This window comes from Orbicella franksi, chromosome 12 (assembly GCF_964199315.1).
Source record: "Orbicella franksi chromosome 12, jaOrbFran1.1, whole genome shotgun sequence".
Taxonomy (NCBI): Eukaryota; Metazoa; Cnidaria; class Anthozoa; order Scleractinia; family Merulinidae; genus Orbicella; species Orbicella franksi.
This window is the reverse complement of record NC_138156.1, coordinates 20,121,558-20,138,761: the sequence shown is the minus strand read 5'-3', so window position 1 is coordinate 20,138,761 and position 17,204 is coordinate 20,121,558. Positions and strand designations below refer to the sequence as shown.

The following is a 17,204-nucleotide window of genomic DNA, read 5'->3' as shown; positions in this document are numbered from 1 at the left end:
AGTTTGAAAACCTCTTGGAAATAGACAAGAACAAAGCCGTGTTGTACCACATTTACCAACGCTAATGGAAAAAGTACCTCTGAATAACGTGCAGCTGGATCATTTGGCGAAAGCGGATGCCATTTTGAAACCTTACTTTTACGGGACGGTGGCTTGTGATCGATTACCACGTCGACCGATCAAGAAAGAACCTCGTGGGTACATTGTAAACACAGATCCACATGATAGACCGGGCCGACACTGGCTGGCGCTTTGGACCCATAGTGGGAATGTGTGCGAGGTGATGGACAGCTACGCCCTACCTTTAGAGACTTACAAGTCAACACAGCCTTTGCAAGACTGGTTAAAAAGTCAATGGAAACATGTCAATTACAATGGACAGTCTCTGCAATCGATTTACAGTAAAAGCTGTGGTGATTACGCCTTGTTCTATTTAATAGACAGAGCGAGAGGTCAAAGCATGAACGAGTTCTTGAGGCGTTTCTCGAAACATGATTATGTAGACAACGATCACAAAATAGGCCAGATGTTAAAGAAGTTGATCGAGAAAGAGTTAGAATGGGATAAAGTGTGTAAAGTGAAACATCACCAAGACACCTCTCGTTGCGGTGTGAGATACTTAGTGTAATGATTGTTGGTTTGACATTAAAATACGATTGAAAACGTTCATTTTCCGTGTGATGATTTTGTAGTACAATGGTTAGTATTCTCGACTGTCACTCGAGAGATCAGGGCTCCATTCCCCGTTGGGTGGAATTTTTCCTTTCCATGCGGTATCAAAAGTAGCATGCCCATGCGCGTTTGGTCATTTGGACTTATGGAACGACGCAAGTCTTTTCGATTTCACACCCCTTCCAGTCTGTTGGTGGTGGGTCCTTCAGGGTGTGGCAAGACTGTGTTTACCACCAAACGTTACGTTACGTTTACTGAACAACCTCGATTTGTCTCATACCCCACACTCCCAAATACATTATTGTTACGGAGTGTGGCAAGACGGGTTTCAGCCCATGAAAGAACAGGAGGTCAAGTTTCACGAAGGCATTCCCGACACAGGTCAACTGAAAACGTGGTTTCCTAAAGGCGGATGACTCGTGTTGGACGATCTAATGGCTGAAGGAGGGAACGATAAACGAGTGTTGGATCTGTTCACCAAACATTCTCACCATCAGAACGTCACCGTGCTCTACTTGTGCCAAGACATGTTTCCGCCGGGGAAATATGCCAAGAGTATTTCCAGAAACGCCCACTATGTCGTAACCTTCAAGAATCCACGAGATCAATTAGGCATGAGAAATTTACTGTTACAGGCATTTCCCACCCAATGGCAAGTTTTACAAGACACGTTTCAACGTTTGACAGAACGTCCGTTCGGATACATGATCTTGGATTTACATCCAGGCAGTTCGGACGATCAAAAGGATTCTCAGCCACCTTTTAAAGGACGAAAGATGTATGAGATGTCACAAATTCATCGAGACATCGTGATGAGTTCTTCCCAAGATTCAATCACTACCGTATCTCTAATGAACGGATCCAAGAAAAGCGCCCAGTTGGTAAACAAAGATTTGTTGTACCGATTGGATGGGCAAACTCTATCATCTGGCTGACATCGCCTCAGGAGAGAAGATTCATTACTATGATTTTACATCTCTCTATCCGTTCATTAATAAGAATGCTGAGTATCCTGTCGGCCACCCTGAAATTATATTTCAGCCGGAAGACACAGACATCCAAAATTACTTCGGGATTGCCAAGGTCACAATCTAACCTCCAGAAAAACTGTTTCATCCAGTACTTCCGCTGCGTGAAAATGGTAAACTAACATTCCCGCTATGTAGAGCCTGTGTACAAGAAGAGATGGAAAAACCAATGCTACAACGGTCCTGGGTTTGCAGTCACAGCGACAGTGAAAGACAAATTACAGGTACATGGTGTACCCCCGAACTGAACAAAGCCGTTGAGAAGGGCTACAAAATAACTTACATTCACGAAGTGTGGCATTTTTCTGAAACGAGGAAAGGTCTCTTTAAAGACTATGTGAATACATGGTTAAAGATTAAAGAGGAGGCAAGCGGCTGGCCAGCTCATGTAGGCGATGATCCCGTCAAACAGCAAGAACATTTGAGATCCTACAAAGCGAAAGAGGGCATCGAACTCAACCGCAACAACATTGAAAAGAATCCCGGCAAACGTAGCCTTGCAAAAATGATGTTAAATTCCATGTGGGGGAAGTTTGGCCAGCGCACCAACAAAACTCAAATCAAAGAGTTCGGAGATCCTATGAGGTTCAGTGCATTCCATGAAAGTGATGCAAATGACATTTGCTACGTGAGTGTATTGTCTGAAGACATCGTTGAAATTCACTATAAACTGAAATCGAATGACGAACCTGTCTCACCAAACCTCAACATTTTCATCGCTTGTTTCACGACATGTTGGGCTCCACTTCGTTTGTATGCAGCTCTGGACATGCTACAAGAACGAGTACAGTACACAGACAACGACAGCGTTATTTTTTCCAGTTTACCTGATGAAAACAATCCTCCCCTTGACAACTTTCTCGGTGATTTCAAGGACGAGTTGGGAGAAGACGACTTCATCACTGAATTTGCGTCCGCGGGACCGAAAAATTATGATTACCTCACGAAGAAAGAAAAAGAAGAATGCAAAGTGAGGGGAATCTCTTTAAACAGTGAAGGTAGCAAGCAGTTAAATTATCAAGTGTTGCGGGAAAATGTTTTAGACGAAATTCAACGCCCTCTCGAGAAAACGCGACAAACTGATATTAACAAGCCTTATCACATCGTCCGAAACTCCAAAGAGTACTCACTGACCACAGTCTCTCAGACGAAAAAGTACCAGCTTGTGTACGAAAAACGAGTGATAGATCCTTACACCTTCAAAACATATCCCTATGGCTATGAAAGAATAACAAATGAGGACGTGGACATGATTGAACTGTTGTGCCATTTGTAAACACTTTTGTAAATAGTTTCATTCATAAGTTGAGCGCAATCCACTAGGGAGTTGCACACGGCTCTGTCCTGTAATTTTACGGAAACCTTTGATATTTGATATTAAGTTAATGGTTAACTTTAAAATTGCATGATTACTTTGTTTATGTTAGAAACCAGGCTTTTTATTCGGTCAACATGGAAACGAGATTAATGACGTCAAAGGGGGCGGGGCTTCTGGTTACCATGGATACGTCAAACTCGAGAAAACAATAGAACTCCTTTCCATAACAATACTTTTTCATTTGCATCACAATACCTGTCAAATCCGTACTGGACTATAGCCCATACCACTACTTAAGAACTAGTGCTATCATCATCAAAATACACTCTTTTTATACTCTCTAAACACTGCTCAATCCAATACTCAAAGATTGATTGGATTAATCAAACTTTGAGTATTTAATCAGGTCTTGTTTTGCATTTTAAACTTTTCATTGGAAGAGCGAATTACCGAAACAAGTAATGAAGTGAAATTTGCAATAAGAAATTCATAAATTCATCGTTGAGAGGAGCATGCTGCTTATGTATTTTAGTTGCACATTTCATTTTATAAATATTATTTTCTCTTCCTTTTAGAAGTAAATTATGGCCATGTTTTAAATTTTATTTATTTACTTAGTCAGTTATTTATTTACTCGACAATTATAACAATTACAATTCTTTTTTCAACAATTAAGTTACAGAAGAATGAATAAAGTTTGGTTCACAGAAGTTAACAATGACACCATATTGAATTAATTAAGACAAAAGATTTTGTCAATTCTTATCTAAATACTTATTTAACTTAAGATTTAGCGTTGTCTACTTTAATTATCAGTTAAAAAATTGCTTCTTGAAAAATCTTCCATTTTTCTTTAAACAAATTCGTTTTATTCGATTTGAAATATATGTGTTTTTCAGTTTCATATTGAATTACCAAAATTCTTATGCATGAAGTGGCTCAAGGAAGGTAATGTTTCTCTACATCGAAAAGTGCACAAGAAAGATTTTCCTAAAATTACTATATAATTAAATAGATCCATCTCCTCCTCTTCAAAAAAAAATGTGGCAATTTTTTTATTTTTAATCAACACCTTTGCTCTGGTCGGTGTTTCCCTTCAATCAAGGTTGATACGTATAAGTTATAGTTGTGTTAACAGAGATACGCTTGTAAGATGATAGGCATCGTTAGTTATAGTCTACTAAAATGCTGCGAAATTTCAACTCTGTAAAATAGTTTATTAAGAAGAAATCTTTTTTTAAGAAGATAGTTATTATATGGTCATTCTGGTCATTCTCGTGTGCAATAGTTGTTTTGTCAAATAAAAGTCTTACATTCAGCAGTAAAGGTTGTTCCTTGTTATAATCACGCGACAACGTGTTTATAAATTGGTGTGCGAAGGAAATTGTGTGACACTTCACGAGACCGAAAAATATAACGAAAGGCAATAATGACAGTTGGTACCTTAAGTATTTAAGCCACATTTCCAGGCTCCACAATTAGGAACTAAAGTATTCAAGAAACATTTCTACATTTTCACACTTCCACGGTTGGTGACTTAAGTATTGGAGACATTTCCACAATTTCACCACATTTCCACACTTCTTTATTAGGTACCTTAAGTATTCAAGAAACATTTCTACATTATTACACTTCCATGGTTGGTACCTTAAATATTCAAGACACATTTCCAGATTTCCAGATTTCCACAGTTAGTTACTTAAGTATTCAACAGCCATTTCTAGATTTTTACACTTCCACACTTGGTAACTTAAGTATTCAAGACACATTTCCAAATTTCCACACTTCCACAGTTGTTAACTTAAGAATAAAGACATATTTCCACTTTTTCCAAAAGAAAAGCAAAGAGAACTTTTTTTAATATTTGCATGCATGAATTTGCTCGTCAATACCTTAATTATGAATAATTTTGGTGACTGTGCATTCCATTCCGAGGACGCATTGTGCTCTTCTACCCGAAGTAAAAGCCTTACTTGCGAACCCTAAATCTGATTCTAAATCTCTTTTCCTACAGGAGATAAAGTCTACGATTTCCAATGTCCTGGCATTTGCGCATAGACCTATTAGCCGCCACGATCCCACCAAAGACCGAAGAAGGTGAAACCTACATAGTAAATGTGCAGTATCATGGCACTGGTCGAAATGACTACAAAGTGGATCATGAAAAGCTCGAAAGCACTTTACTGACAGAGTACCTGAGAAAAAGTGAGGTGCCAGACCTCAACCAGAAGCTAATGAAGTTGACGTTTGATATCACGCCAGCCGACAAAGCGAACAGTTTCTGCAAAAGTGTTCTAGAAAGAGGGGTATTTTGTCGTCAACATACGTACCTCTTCCTTGGCCACTCGAATGAACAACTGAAGACAAAATCCTGCTACTTGATGAGAGCCACCCAGGACGAAATTCACAAGCATTTGGCGAAGTTTGGCGACTTTCTTGAGGAAAAAAACCTAGGAAAGCGGGCAAGAAATATTGCAATGCTTTTCACGCCGCTAAACAAAGTCGTGCCATTGACTACAAAGGAGTACAAAATGCAAGCAGACATTATGGGCGGTATTACCAGAACGTACACTTTCACTGATGGATGTGGATTTATGTCTCCTGAATTCTCTTCCGAAGTACAGCGAATCTTCGAGCTTGATTATCAGCCCAGCGCTGTCCACGTCCGCTATCGAGGCATCCAGGGTATGCTGGTACTCAAAGAAGATTTGGCAGACGTTAAAGTGCTGTTCCATAACTCAATGCAGAAGTTTGTTACCCCAGATGAGAACATGCCTGAAGGGTTCAGCTTCGCTGATGTTGTGGATTATTCCCGCCCTTACGTCAACGGATACCTCGACACTCGAATGGTCATGCTTCTTGCTGATAGAGGAGTATCAGCTAAGAATCTACACGACTTGCAGACAGGCTACTATGAATTGTTAGAAGACATGTGCAGGAAGACTGCCGAGGCCGAGTATTTCCTGCGTTGCAAAGGAGAATTCCGTCTTCTGCAAGATATTCAACACAAAGGCATTGATAGCACCACAAAAAAGCACTTGAAAGGTCTGAGAAAACAAGAACTGGATGAGACGGAAAAAGCTGCATACACGAGAATTCTGGTTCCCAAGTCTCGACTGGTGTTTGCTGTTTGCGATCCTTACAAGAAACTGGGGTACGGAGAGTGCTACTTCTACCCCACGATGTTAGAGGACGAAACGGAAGGTTTTATCCCTGGCCAAGAGTTTGTGGTGATGCGAGACCCATGTTACCATCCTGGAGACGTGCGTGTGCTGAGAATGACCAAGGAAAAGCAAGGGTACGAGAACCTGAGGGATTGTCTAGTTCTGCCCGTCAAAGGCCCACGCCCTCACGCGTTTGAATGTTCCGGTGGAGACTTGAGTGGAAACAAGTTCTTTGTCAGCTGGGATGAGAAACTCATTCCAAATAAAATAACAAGCCCCTGTGCTTATCCCCCAAAGAGGACGCCTGGATGTCGCAAAGCCGCGGCATTTGTACCCTGTTGTCAACTACCCAAGACCAAACTGAGCCCTGTTTGGCGAAATAGAGAAGGCCGACAGGAAATACGCGAATACTTTGCCTCCTACGAAGATGATTTAACAGACAAGATTGACGCGACCTGCATGAAGTATGCAGCTGCCTTTGGCCCATCATCAAAAGAGTGCCGAGAGCTCAGTAAGATGCTTTACCAAGCAAATGATTTGACCCAAGATAGAATTGCACTGGAAAAGAAGTGGCTGAAGTGGAAGAAAGCGGAACCTCGCCCAAAATGTGAAGTGCCTCCTCGTGATACATTTATGCTTAGTGAAACATCTCCTCCTATTAACGACAAAAGAAACGAAAATGAAGATGATCAAGTTCCACTCATCAGACAGCGCCGCCTTTTCTGGCGTCGAGACAGGCCACAGTGTTGTCATGGAGACAAGGTACATGAAATTATTAACAAGGAGGCTGAAAAATTTGTTAAAACATTTGCTGGTGAAAGGAAAAAGATAGTTTAGAAAATGATTATATGAAATGACTTTTTGCCGTACAGAAACATTTCCTGCTCCATAGAAGAAAAAAGAGACACTTGGTTTAACATTCAGACGCCATATTAGTACTCGGCGAGTTACTGACTGTATCATTAATGGATAACCTACAGTGATGGATGATTACTTTGATTAACAGTTACTATCAAAAGATTACGTTACTTTAGTATGCTCGTTTACATACAATCTGTCACTGATTAGAGACGAAAATCCCTAAACGGAATGCAAATGTACAAGGTTTATTCCCAATGAACCATCAATCGATCGAGAACCTACCGTTTTCTTCTCGAACAGCAAACTTTTTATTTATCTTGCCTTAAGTGATGACTTCTTTCTTCTTCTTCAACCAACGTGTGGCACTTCAGATGAGTACTTAAGAGCAAACGAAACTACTATGGAGTAGAGAAGCCCCTTAAGAAATTAACTTCATCCGCTATGAGGTCATAAAAGAAAAATTTCCTGTTTGTTCACGTGACCTGGGGCAGTGGTCAACAACATAAAATGGAAATTCCGCCAACAGTTTATCGACGCAGGCTAAAGATTTCCGTTCCAATTGAGTTAATATGCCTGAAACTCTAATTTTAATTTTTTTTTCTTTGTTACTATTTGAAATTGATCTCTTTTTATCAAACATTGTAAAATAGAAATGAGACATGAGGGAACTTTGATCTTTGGACCCACGGGCTGAAATTAGTCCCAGAGTGGGCTGAAATAGTCCTTTAACACGGCTGTTTTGGTCTGCATTGTACTCAAATGGCTCCCGGCCACACAATGCTGAATCAGGTCTTGAGTCTCTAGGGTTATATTTTCACTTTGGGGCTGGAACAGATTTGGTTAGTTTACGGTGTTCTGGGATAAATTTTACACCTCAAAAAGACGGAGTTAAAGACTTTTCAACACGATGCATAACGAGCCAGAGGTTCTTAGCAACCAAAAAACAGACCTGGGATCCCGTGGAGATGTAGAACTTTTAGTCCTACATCTCCACGGGATATCCAGTGGCTTACAACATTCCAGTGTAATCATATCCCTGTCGGTGATCGTTTATGTTCCACAAAACGCGTCAAGTTTTGCACGAATGTGTCATAATCCTAAAGTGTGAAATTAAATTTACTGTAAGACAATTCCATCGTGTCAGAAAGATACAAAACATTTTACTAGTCGGCGATTCGGGAAATCGCGCGACTGACGTGAAGAATTTGGATTAAAAGAAAAAATAACGTTGAAACAATGTGTTTTCTAGGCTGGGGCGCAAACGCCAGTTTAAAACTTAGACTTTTTGATACATTTCTTACTCTTGTAAAGCTACGGAGCACGTATAGATGAAACGTTTTCGCTAATCTCAGTTATCACTGTTATTCACTAAGCGAGGGGACTATGCCCAGCAGCCCAGAAATGTCCGAGAGTCAGAAATGTTCTCAGATTTTCCGCGGAAAGCCTAATTGAAACCTGTTTAGGGTATTCTCTGTATACATGTTTGTTGCTTAGCGATTCCAAAAATAATCTGAATTTTCTAGTATTCGAATTCGAAGATCATGTGCACCGACACTTTGAAAATCAGTTAATGTTATGGGCAGTCAGGAGATTATCTCAAAAATTATGTCAAAGTTCTCAAGAGCGATAGAAATCTCGAGTACATGATGTAATTCTTTACGAGAAATGCCGAGCGATTCTGGAAACAGCACGACGGAAAAATCACTATCACGAGTTTGTTACATATCCCGAAGCACTCAGCAACTGTATTGCATGGACTTCAGCCTGGATGAACCAGAAAGGATATGTAACATGTGTCTATTATGTCACGCACGACGGAAAAATAACTATAGCGATTTTGTTACATATCCCGAAGCATTCAGCAACTGTATTGCATGGACTTCAGCCTGGATGAACCAGAAAGGATGTGTAACATGTTCCTATAATGTCACGCACGACGGAAAAATAACTGTGGCGATTTTGTTACATATCCCGAAGCATTCAGCAACGGTATTGCATGGACTTCAGCCTGGATGAACGAGAAAAGATATGTAACATGTTCCTATAATGTCACGCACAACGTAAAAATAACTGTGGCGATTTTGTTACATATCCCGAAGCATTCAGCAACTGTATTGCATGGACTTCGGCCTGGATGAACCAGAAAGGATATGTAACATGTTCCTATAATGTCACGCACAACGTAAAAATAACTGTGGCGATTTTGTTACATATCCCGAAGTGCTCAGCAACTGTATTGCATGGACTTCAGCCTGGATGAACCAGAAAGGATATGTAGCATGTTCCTATAATGTCACGCACGACGGAAAAAATAACTATGGCGATTTTGTTACATATCCCGAAGCGCTCAGCAACTGTATTGCATGGACTTCGGCCTGGATGAACCAGAAAGGATATGTAACATGTTCTTATAATGCCACGCACGACGGAAAAAATAACTGTGGCGATTTTGTTACATATCCCGAAGCATTCAGCAACGGTATTGCATGGACTTCAGCCTGGATGAACCAGAAAGGATATGTAACATGTTCCTATAATGTCACGCATAACGGAAAAACAACTGTGGCGATTTTGTTACATATCCCGAAGCACTCAGCAACTGTATTGCATGGACTTCAGCCTGGATGAACCAGAAAGGATATGTAACATGTTCCTATAATGTCACGCACGACGGAAAAGTAACTATGGCGATTTTGTTACATATCCCGAAGTACTCAGCAACTGTATTGCATGGACTTCAGCCTGGATGAACCAGAAAGGATATGTAACATGGTCCTATAATGTCACGCACAGCGGAAAAATAACTAAGGGGATTTTGTTACATATCCCGAAGCGCTCAGCAACTGTATTGCATGGACTTCGGCCTGGGTAAACCAGAAAAGGATATGTAACATGTTCCTATAATGTCACGTACGACGGAAAAATAACTATGATGGTTTTGTTGCATATCCCGAAGCTCTCAGGAACTGTATTGCATGGACTTTAGCTTGGATGAGCCAGAAAAAGGATATGTCACATGTTCGTATGATAGGAACGAGCGAGGGAAAAAGGACGATTTTGTTGTTGTTTTTGTTTCCTATAGTGTCACGCATTACTGAAAAACTATGTGGTTTTTGTAAAATATCCTGTAGCACTCGGTAACGTAGAAATACTGCGAGGACGTTTGCGTGGGAAAACCAGAGCGGATTTATAATATGTGGCTACATGGTGATTTCACTATATAACTGGATTCGTCTTTCAGAAAACTGGTGTACCATGGACTTCAGTTTAGGGTCCAACCCACGAATGAAAATAGTGATTTAACATCTTAGTAGCTATCTAGTCCCCATTCAATCTAAAAGCATGACAACGGGTGTAAGTTATGATACAAATAAAATATTAATCGGAAGACTTAACTTGGTGCGTTTGACTTGTTGAGTTTTGAAGCTGTTGTCTTGATTCGATGCTCTGGGAGGTTGGTCACGGGCAGCGCAACCTGAAAACACTTTCTGGTTCTCTCCGTCGTTTTTGGGTGAATGAATTCATGTATAAATCAATCGTGGCTGGCGATTTCGTTTGGTTTTCAACAACTGTTTTATGGTTCAAGCGAAAACCAATCCAAATGTATAGTCAGGGCAGCTCCTTTGTTTCCCTTCCCGTGAAAAGAAAACCCACGCGCCTTCTTCAACTCCTCAAGGCAAATTCGATTGGAAACTGGCTCAATTTCGCACAAATGCGTCAGAGAGACACCATATCTTCTAACTCAGAGGCACATCTCGTTTTGTGTCCGTTTTCAACGACCGATGACGGGTTCATTCGAAGTCGAAGTCTTTTTTTTTATATATGACCGCGCAATATTCCCGCGTTATGAAAATTTATTATAAAATATCAATTATGTGGCCAGATCATATCTGAAAATAACCAGGTTACTTTTGTACACAATTACTCTCACTGAAAGCAATTATCGCTAACCACAATAGAACCGCAAAAGTCTTGCGATGACAGCAACCTAACAGATAAATGACATCACCCCATAGCAACCGGACCTGGCGAATTTTTGAGCTTCCGGTTAGTTCTGGCTCGTGATGTTAAACGACTTTCGTTTCTTATTTCTCTGTGGGTCTGGATGGGGTTAACTGACAACTGACAAATGGCAAAAAAATAACTGACAACTACCCAAACATTTAACTGGCAACTGACATTTGTAGTCAGATTTGCTAACACCAGACCAAAGGCTTTTAGCCCTTGATATTCGTTTGAAATTCATTAAAATACTATTACTTTATAAGTCTGTTATTGTAAATCTTTTTTAATTTGACCCTCATACTATCTGATACATGATCATCGATTGAAGGCCATGCGCTTCAGGCCTCAGGGAGAATAGAAATGTCTGCGGTTATTTTGTACTCCCGGAATTCCGTTTAATGGTTCGCTTTTCAAAATTTCAACAATTTCCGGATTTTCTGCAAACTGTCCCCCGAAATTTCCTTACCCGGTATTTATTTGTCACCGTTTCGAGATTTTCGGAATTTTTGGTTGAATTAAAAGTGCCCCAGGAGAGGTTTTAGGACTTCAGTTAATTATTAATTAACAGCCACCCAACTGATCATGACAACTGACAAATGGCCCAAAATTCCACTGACAACTGACAATTGGACAAAATGTTAACTGTTAACTGACATTTGCACCCCGTCTCCATCCAGGCCATCTTCTATGGCACAAATTGTAAAGGGCTTGCAATCAAGCACGATCCCGTTTTCACTGTCTTCCGCACCGGACAGGACATCACCAGGTGGGCACTCCGGCAAATTTAAATCGGCACAGTAATCGAGCAGCCGTACGTGAAAACGGTTTTCAGGATTTTCCTGGGCACGAACGCTTTTCTAACAACAAACTCGTTCCCAGGGCTTTTCCAAATCTCTAAGGTAAAAGCCCTGGAGAAGAGTTTGTTCTAATGAGTACCAACCCTACTGGTACAAGAGCCGCTCTGGCCGGAGAGAAGGAAGATTGCGTGGCGAGACCAAAAACCGTCTGCATAGGAGGCTGACACAGACGCTCTTTGGAGTCGTCGTACGCATTTCTTGTAGCTTTAAGAGAAATCTTTTTTACAATAACTGTCTAATTTCTCGCTCGCTGATTGGCTCATTTTTATCATCAATAAGAGTACAGACGTATAGAATTTTAATCTGAAAATACGGCCAACGCAGCCAACACAATCAGTGCAACCTGCGCGGGGGCATGATGGTCTGCTAAGTGGTTTGGTTATATAATGATCAATCTAACTGTATTGGAGAATCTTTGCTGACGTCATTGTTTACATTTTTCCTCATTAACAGACGATTTTGCGCAGAGAAGGCATCACACTAGACACTAATTGACTACAAACATTTAAAGAGCTTCTGAAACTTTATTATAGGTGGAAATTTTGGCTCTTTGCGTGTAATATTCGAGGAGAAACTGGCTTACAAAACTGCACAATTTCTTGGTGGCAAAAGCGCCTAATGAGTTATATATTCTGTGTAAAATTTTAAGTTTTAAACCCGCGTCGCACAAAAAGTGTTCAATACAACGGGCTCAAATTCCTTAAGACAATTAATCGTGCTGTGCCCTTTCAAGATTCAGAGCTAATGCTTTTGTGGCTCCATCAGAAACTATATTGATTATGCTAATGAGGCAAATATTGTAAATAGTTAGGTGTTTTGCATTGGACTGTGGTATGACTGTAAACAACCATGACGTCACATTGCATTTCTTGCATGATATCGTACATTTGTCAGAGATATATAATTGCCCTCGAGTTTGGAGACATACAAAGCACACCGTGATGGAAATTTCAGTTTCTTCTAGCTTGTCTGTCTCCATTTTCAGATTAGTTTTCGTTTTTTAAAATGAATACATTTTAATCGAATGAAAGTTAAAAAAAAGAGCAACCCTCTTTCCTATAAGCTAAGATTATTGTTGGTAACAGCATTAATTATTTCAGACCTTTGAGACGTATCTCAGTTCTTTAGATACACGAAAAGAATAAATACATGTACGCATGGTGAGCTTCTTTCTTACCTACAGTTAAATAACCTTGTAAGAAAAATCGCGCTAAAAACAGTACTTCTATCACTCAAAAGGAAAACAGCGCCAGTCAAAAGCTGTTAACGTAATGATGGCGCCAGCAAAAATATAAAAAAAATTACATTTTCATAGTCAAAATAAATGAGTGATTTTCCTTTCGTTTTCTCATATTGGTTTCCAAAAGAAATAAAAAACATTTTCTCCGTGTTTCTTGCGAGTTATAAAAACCATTGCGAAAGTTTGGGAGAATTCAAAAAAGCGGTAGAAACATTCGCCTGTGGCTTGTGTTTCTGCAGCATTTCTTGTTCTTTCAAATTTACACTCGAGTTTCTATTTAACAATTAGACTACGAGCCCAGGTTCTCTGAGCGAATCGTCAACGAGGCGTGGCCGAGATTGTGTGCTCCCTGTGTTCACAACAGAAAACTAAAACGATCTATTGAGAAATTTTGATTTTGCAGCACGCTACAGCTTAATTAGCCTGCAAGCTTATTCGTACGGATAAAAAGTCCCACATTTATCCCTGTAATGCTTCTTCGACAAACTTTTTTCCTCGTTCTTCAAGTTTCCGCACTTCGTGGCGCATCAGAGGCGTTTTACGACGTGCGCCGCAAAAAAATCGCACTGCTCTTGTTCCATCATAATTTGTCATCTCCACACTTGTTTCATCTTCGTCTTCATTTCTATCTCCTGGCTCTTCTTCTCCTTCTTCTTCTGTTCTAAGAAGAGGTGACCCCTCTGACGATGAGGCTTCTGCAGAGCTCGTGGTCCTCGTGGTCTCATTCTTTTCAAACATTGCTAACTTCTGCGACAAAACGTCTCTATCGACCGTTTGGTTGGCGGCTTGGTAAGACATCTTGCTAAGCTGTTTGCATTGAGCACAAGATGGGCCATGGGTTGCTGCAAGCTTCATATAAGTCTTCTCAATCCTTTGAGGCAGGTCATCCGTAAAGTTGGCAAAATACTCGATCAGTTCCTCTCGACATCTCTTCTTTCTCTCTCGGTTCCGCTTGAATAGCCATTTAACATTAGTGCGCAGTTTAGCCCAGGTCTCGGATGTATATTCCTTTATGGTCGGTGAATAACTGCACGGGTTTATGGCTTTTTTTGGTACGAGTTGTTGATCCCAGCTGACAAAGAACTTACTTCCGCCCAGATCTCCTCCGCAGCGCTCGAACGCGTGGTCCTTTCCTGGTAACACCAGACAGTCCTTCAAATTCTCGTATCCAAGCTTCCCGTAAGTCAAATTCAAAACTTGTATGTCTCCAGGATGGTAGCATGGGTAGCGGGCAACCACGATCTGTTCTTCAGAGGAAAATTCTCCGGCTTCGTCATCTAGCAGTGTAGGTTTGAAGTAGCACTGACCCTTTTGCAGTCTGTCGTGAGGATCACAAACACCAAACACTACTCTAGCTTTGGGGACCAAAATCCTGACACGTACCACAGGACTTCTTGGCGGTTCGTCGTCTTCGGCAGGGAGAACATAGCTACGATCGATCATCTCTTTTATCTCGTTACGCTTTATGGTCGTCAAAACTTCTCTCGTAGGTCTATCAATTCCACTTCTGATATTTCCTGTATCTCTCCCAGTCAGGCGTAAGAAATATTGAGCGGACGCGGAGTCATCGGGTATTTTCCTCAACAAATCTAGATAGCCCTCATGCAGGGCTTGGAGATAACTGATTGGCACCCCTCTGGACTGAAGAAGTATGATCAATCGAGTATCAAGGTACCCGTTTATGTGAGGCTTGGAATAATCCAAGATTCCTATGAAAGGAATATGTTGACGCACCTCGTTATTCGGAATGTTGAATTTCTGCATGGACTGGCGGAGCTGCACCTGAGGGGCGTTTGTGGGGTCATCTTTCAGCACCAACGTACCTTGAAAACCTTGGTAATTTACTTGGACGGCGCTAGGTTCGGGATAGCTAAGGCCAAGCTGGCGTCGCACCTCAGTAGTAAACGCATTTGACATAAAACCACAGCTATTAGTAAAAGCGTGCGGTTTTGTTCCAAAAACTCCACTCTTGACATCTGGCTCGACTTTGTAATCCTCTCTAACAAGGTCTAGCATATGTTCAAATCCAACGAATAACAAGCTGATTCTTTTGGACCGCTTTCTCACATCCGTTATCTTAACGAAGTTATCAAACCGTGCCAACAGATCGTGAATTTCATCTTCCGACGCGTTCATTAAGTAGCACTTTTTTCCCCTGAACTGACTGTCGGAATGACCAAGGTAACGATAGTGCCGTCCTTCGCAAAATATGTTCCTCTTCAAAATGCCTACACAAAAGTTGTTACTCCCGTTTTGCACAATTGGTTCACTGAAAGAGACAGACATCAGGTTACCGGGGAAAGAACCATTCCCATTAGTACGTCTTAAGTACTCGAACAACAGACTTCTTTCCAGTTTCCTGTACTCGAATCGGTAATTGTTATCGTTTTCCCCCAAATAATCCACATGTTTTATGTAGTCGGCTTCGCAATCGGTGGGCGGAGCAGCGTTTTCAGGAACAGTGATACAAACAGGATAAGCCATAAGACCTTTGTTACTGTTACAATCGACTCTTGGTGGCTGCAGAGAGACAAAAAGCCACTCAGTATAGTAAATCAAGTTGTGTGATTGTGAGGTTTTGGTTAGTCAACCTTGGAAACTGCTTTTAATTCTGATCACACTCCTTCTGGGTGCCGGGGCTTAAGGAGCTTCCTTGGTTAATGCGCACACGTTCTGCGCATTACAGGATGGTCCCGCGGGAGTCCCGGATTCTAATTTATTCGCCATGGCAGAATACTATTCGAACATTCCATGAAAGAGCGTATTAAATGGTGGTGTTATGTTTGTATGAATGCGAATGAAACCAAGCAGAGTCCATCAGACGAATTACTCCACCGGGGCGAGAAATTCTCGATGCTCAGAGTGTGTAGCGTAAAGGAAGTTTGCGTCTGCAGACGTTTAGGTAGACATAAGAATACCGAACTACCGAACTGAAAAACTCAGTTACGTTCGGCGTAGAAGAGGTATTAATGAAATATGAGAGGATAGGGTATTCTTAAGAGAAAGATTTGTTTTGTTTTTTTCAGTGTGCACGTTCACTGTATATTATGGCATCAGAACCTCCCTATGTAATTCGATACCATATTTTCGTCTTTAGCTTTTTTCCAAGCTGTTTTCGCATGATATATCTGTTCCGACACCAGGCATCGCACAAGAGACTTGTAACGCTTAGGCATCAGTAACAGTAGTCTTTCATATTAGCTAGTCGATATAAAATGCTATTGAAGTCTCGCTATCAAATTTAGTGTACGTAAACGTGCATCATAACAATATGATGCGACGCTCATGTCGTCAGCAAAGTTAAATTTGCTTCGCCATTTTCATTGGCAATATTATAAAACAATTGATTCATGTTTTTAGCTGTGCATTGTCAAGTTCTGATGCACTTGGGAAGTTTGGAGTGGCCTCGACCAACTCTTACGCTTCTCTTCGTCCTCAGTCGGAAGCTCATAAGAACCATAAGAGATACAGTGCCTTGTAAACAATGGAAATTTTGAATTGCCTGCGTAGCTCTGTTCGCAGTCAAATCGAAAGGAGAGCTAAAGAACGCTTATAATGAAACGACCTCTTGTTCAGTACTTCTATCATTTGTTCTAGAATGACTTGAAAGTTCGATTTTAAAGTTTTTCTTCTTGGTGTTCAGAGTTCATTAGCTATGACGTCGATAATCCGACTTGACTGACAGCCTGAAGTGCATTATTTTTCATATCAACCTACTGTTATCTGTGGCCTGTGTCTTCGTTTTCTCTACATGCCTTCTTCTCTCAGTACTTCATATAAACACAGATAATGACAGCAGCTGACGGCTTCCTAGAATGCAGCAAACTATGAGCGTTGACAGCGTTCACGGCATGGCGGCGCGCAAGATTCTTTCAACTCACTTGCATAGTTCGTGAGCCGTATCCAGGAATGCATGAGCTACAATTAGGGGAATCCCCGAACTATATTTAGAAATTCCTTGATCTATTATTTTCGTCCTTTTCATAACCAATATCGTTCCTTCCTTTGGCTATTTGGTACTGTTGTTAGGAGGGCATAGTTTGGAACATATTCCTGTAT

The 17,204-nt window shown here is 40.9% G+C and overlaps 2 protein-coding genes and 1 pseudogene across 5 annotated transcripts in view; 2 read left to right on the top strand and 1 right to left on the bottom strand.

The window, feature by feature from the left end:
• LOC145462531 (uncharacterized) overlaps nt 1-8,849 on the top strand; it is a 57,139-nt gene extending 48,290 nt beyond the window's left edge. For all 4 annotated transcript variants that reach the window (XM_081446065.1, XM_081446064.1, XM_081446063.1 and 1 more), the window contains one exon: nt 5,033-8,849. In XM_081446065.1, coding sequence (XP_081302191.1) covers nt 5,055-7,019 — 1,965 coding nt within the window. In that variant the 5' untranslated portion in view covers nt 5,033-5,054 and the 3' untranslated portion in view covers nt 7,020-8,849. The remainder of the gene's footprint in view (nt 1-5,032) is intronic.
• Nucleotides 788-1,485, top strand: LOC145463429 (uncharacterized; annotated as a pseudogene).
• A 4,755-nt stretch (nt 8,850-13,604) lies between the features above and the next one.
• LOC145462289 (uncharacterized) lies at nt 13,605-15,431 on the bottom strand. Its single transcript, XM_081445790.1, has one exon. The coding sequence runs from the start codon at nt 15,429-15,431 to the stop codon at nt 13,605-13,607; it is 1,827 nt and encodes a 608-aa protein (XP_081301916.1).
• Between the last annotated feature and the right edge of the window lie 1,773 nt (nt 15,432-17,204).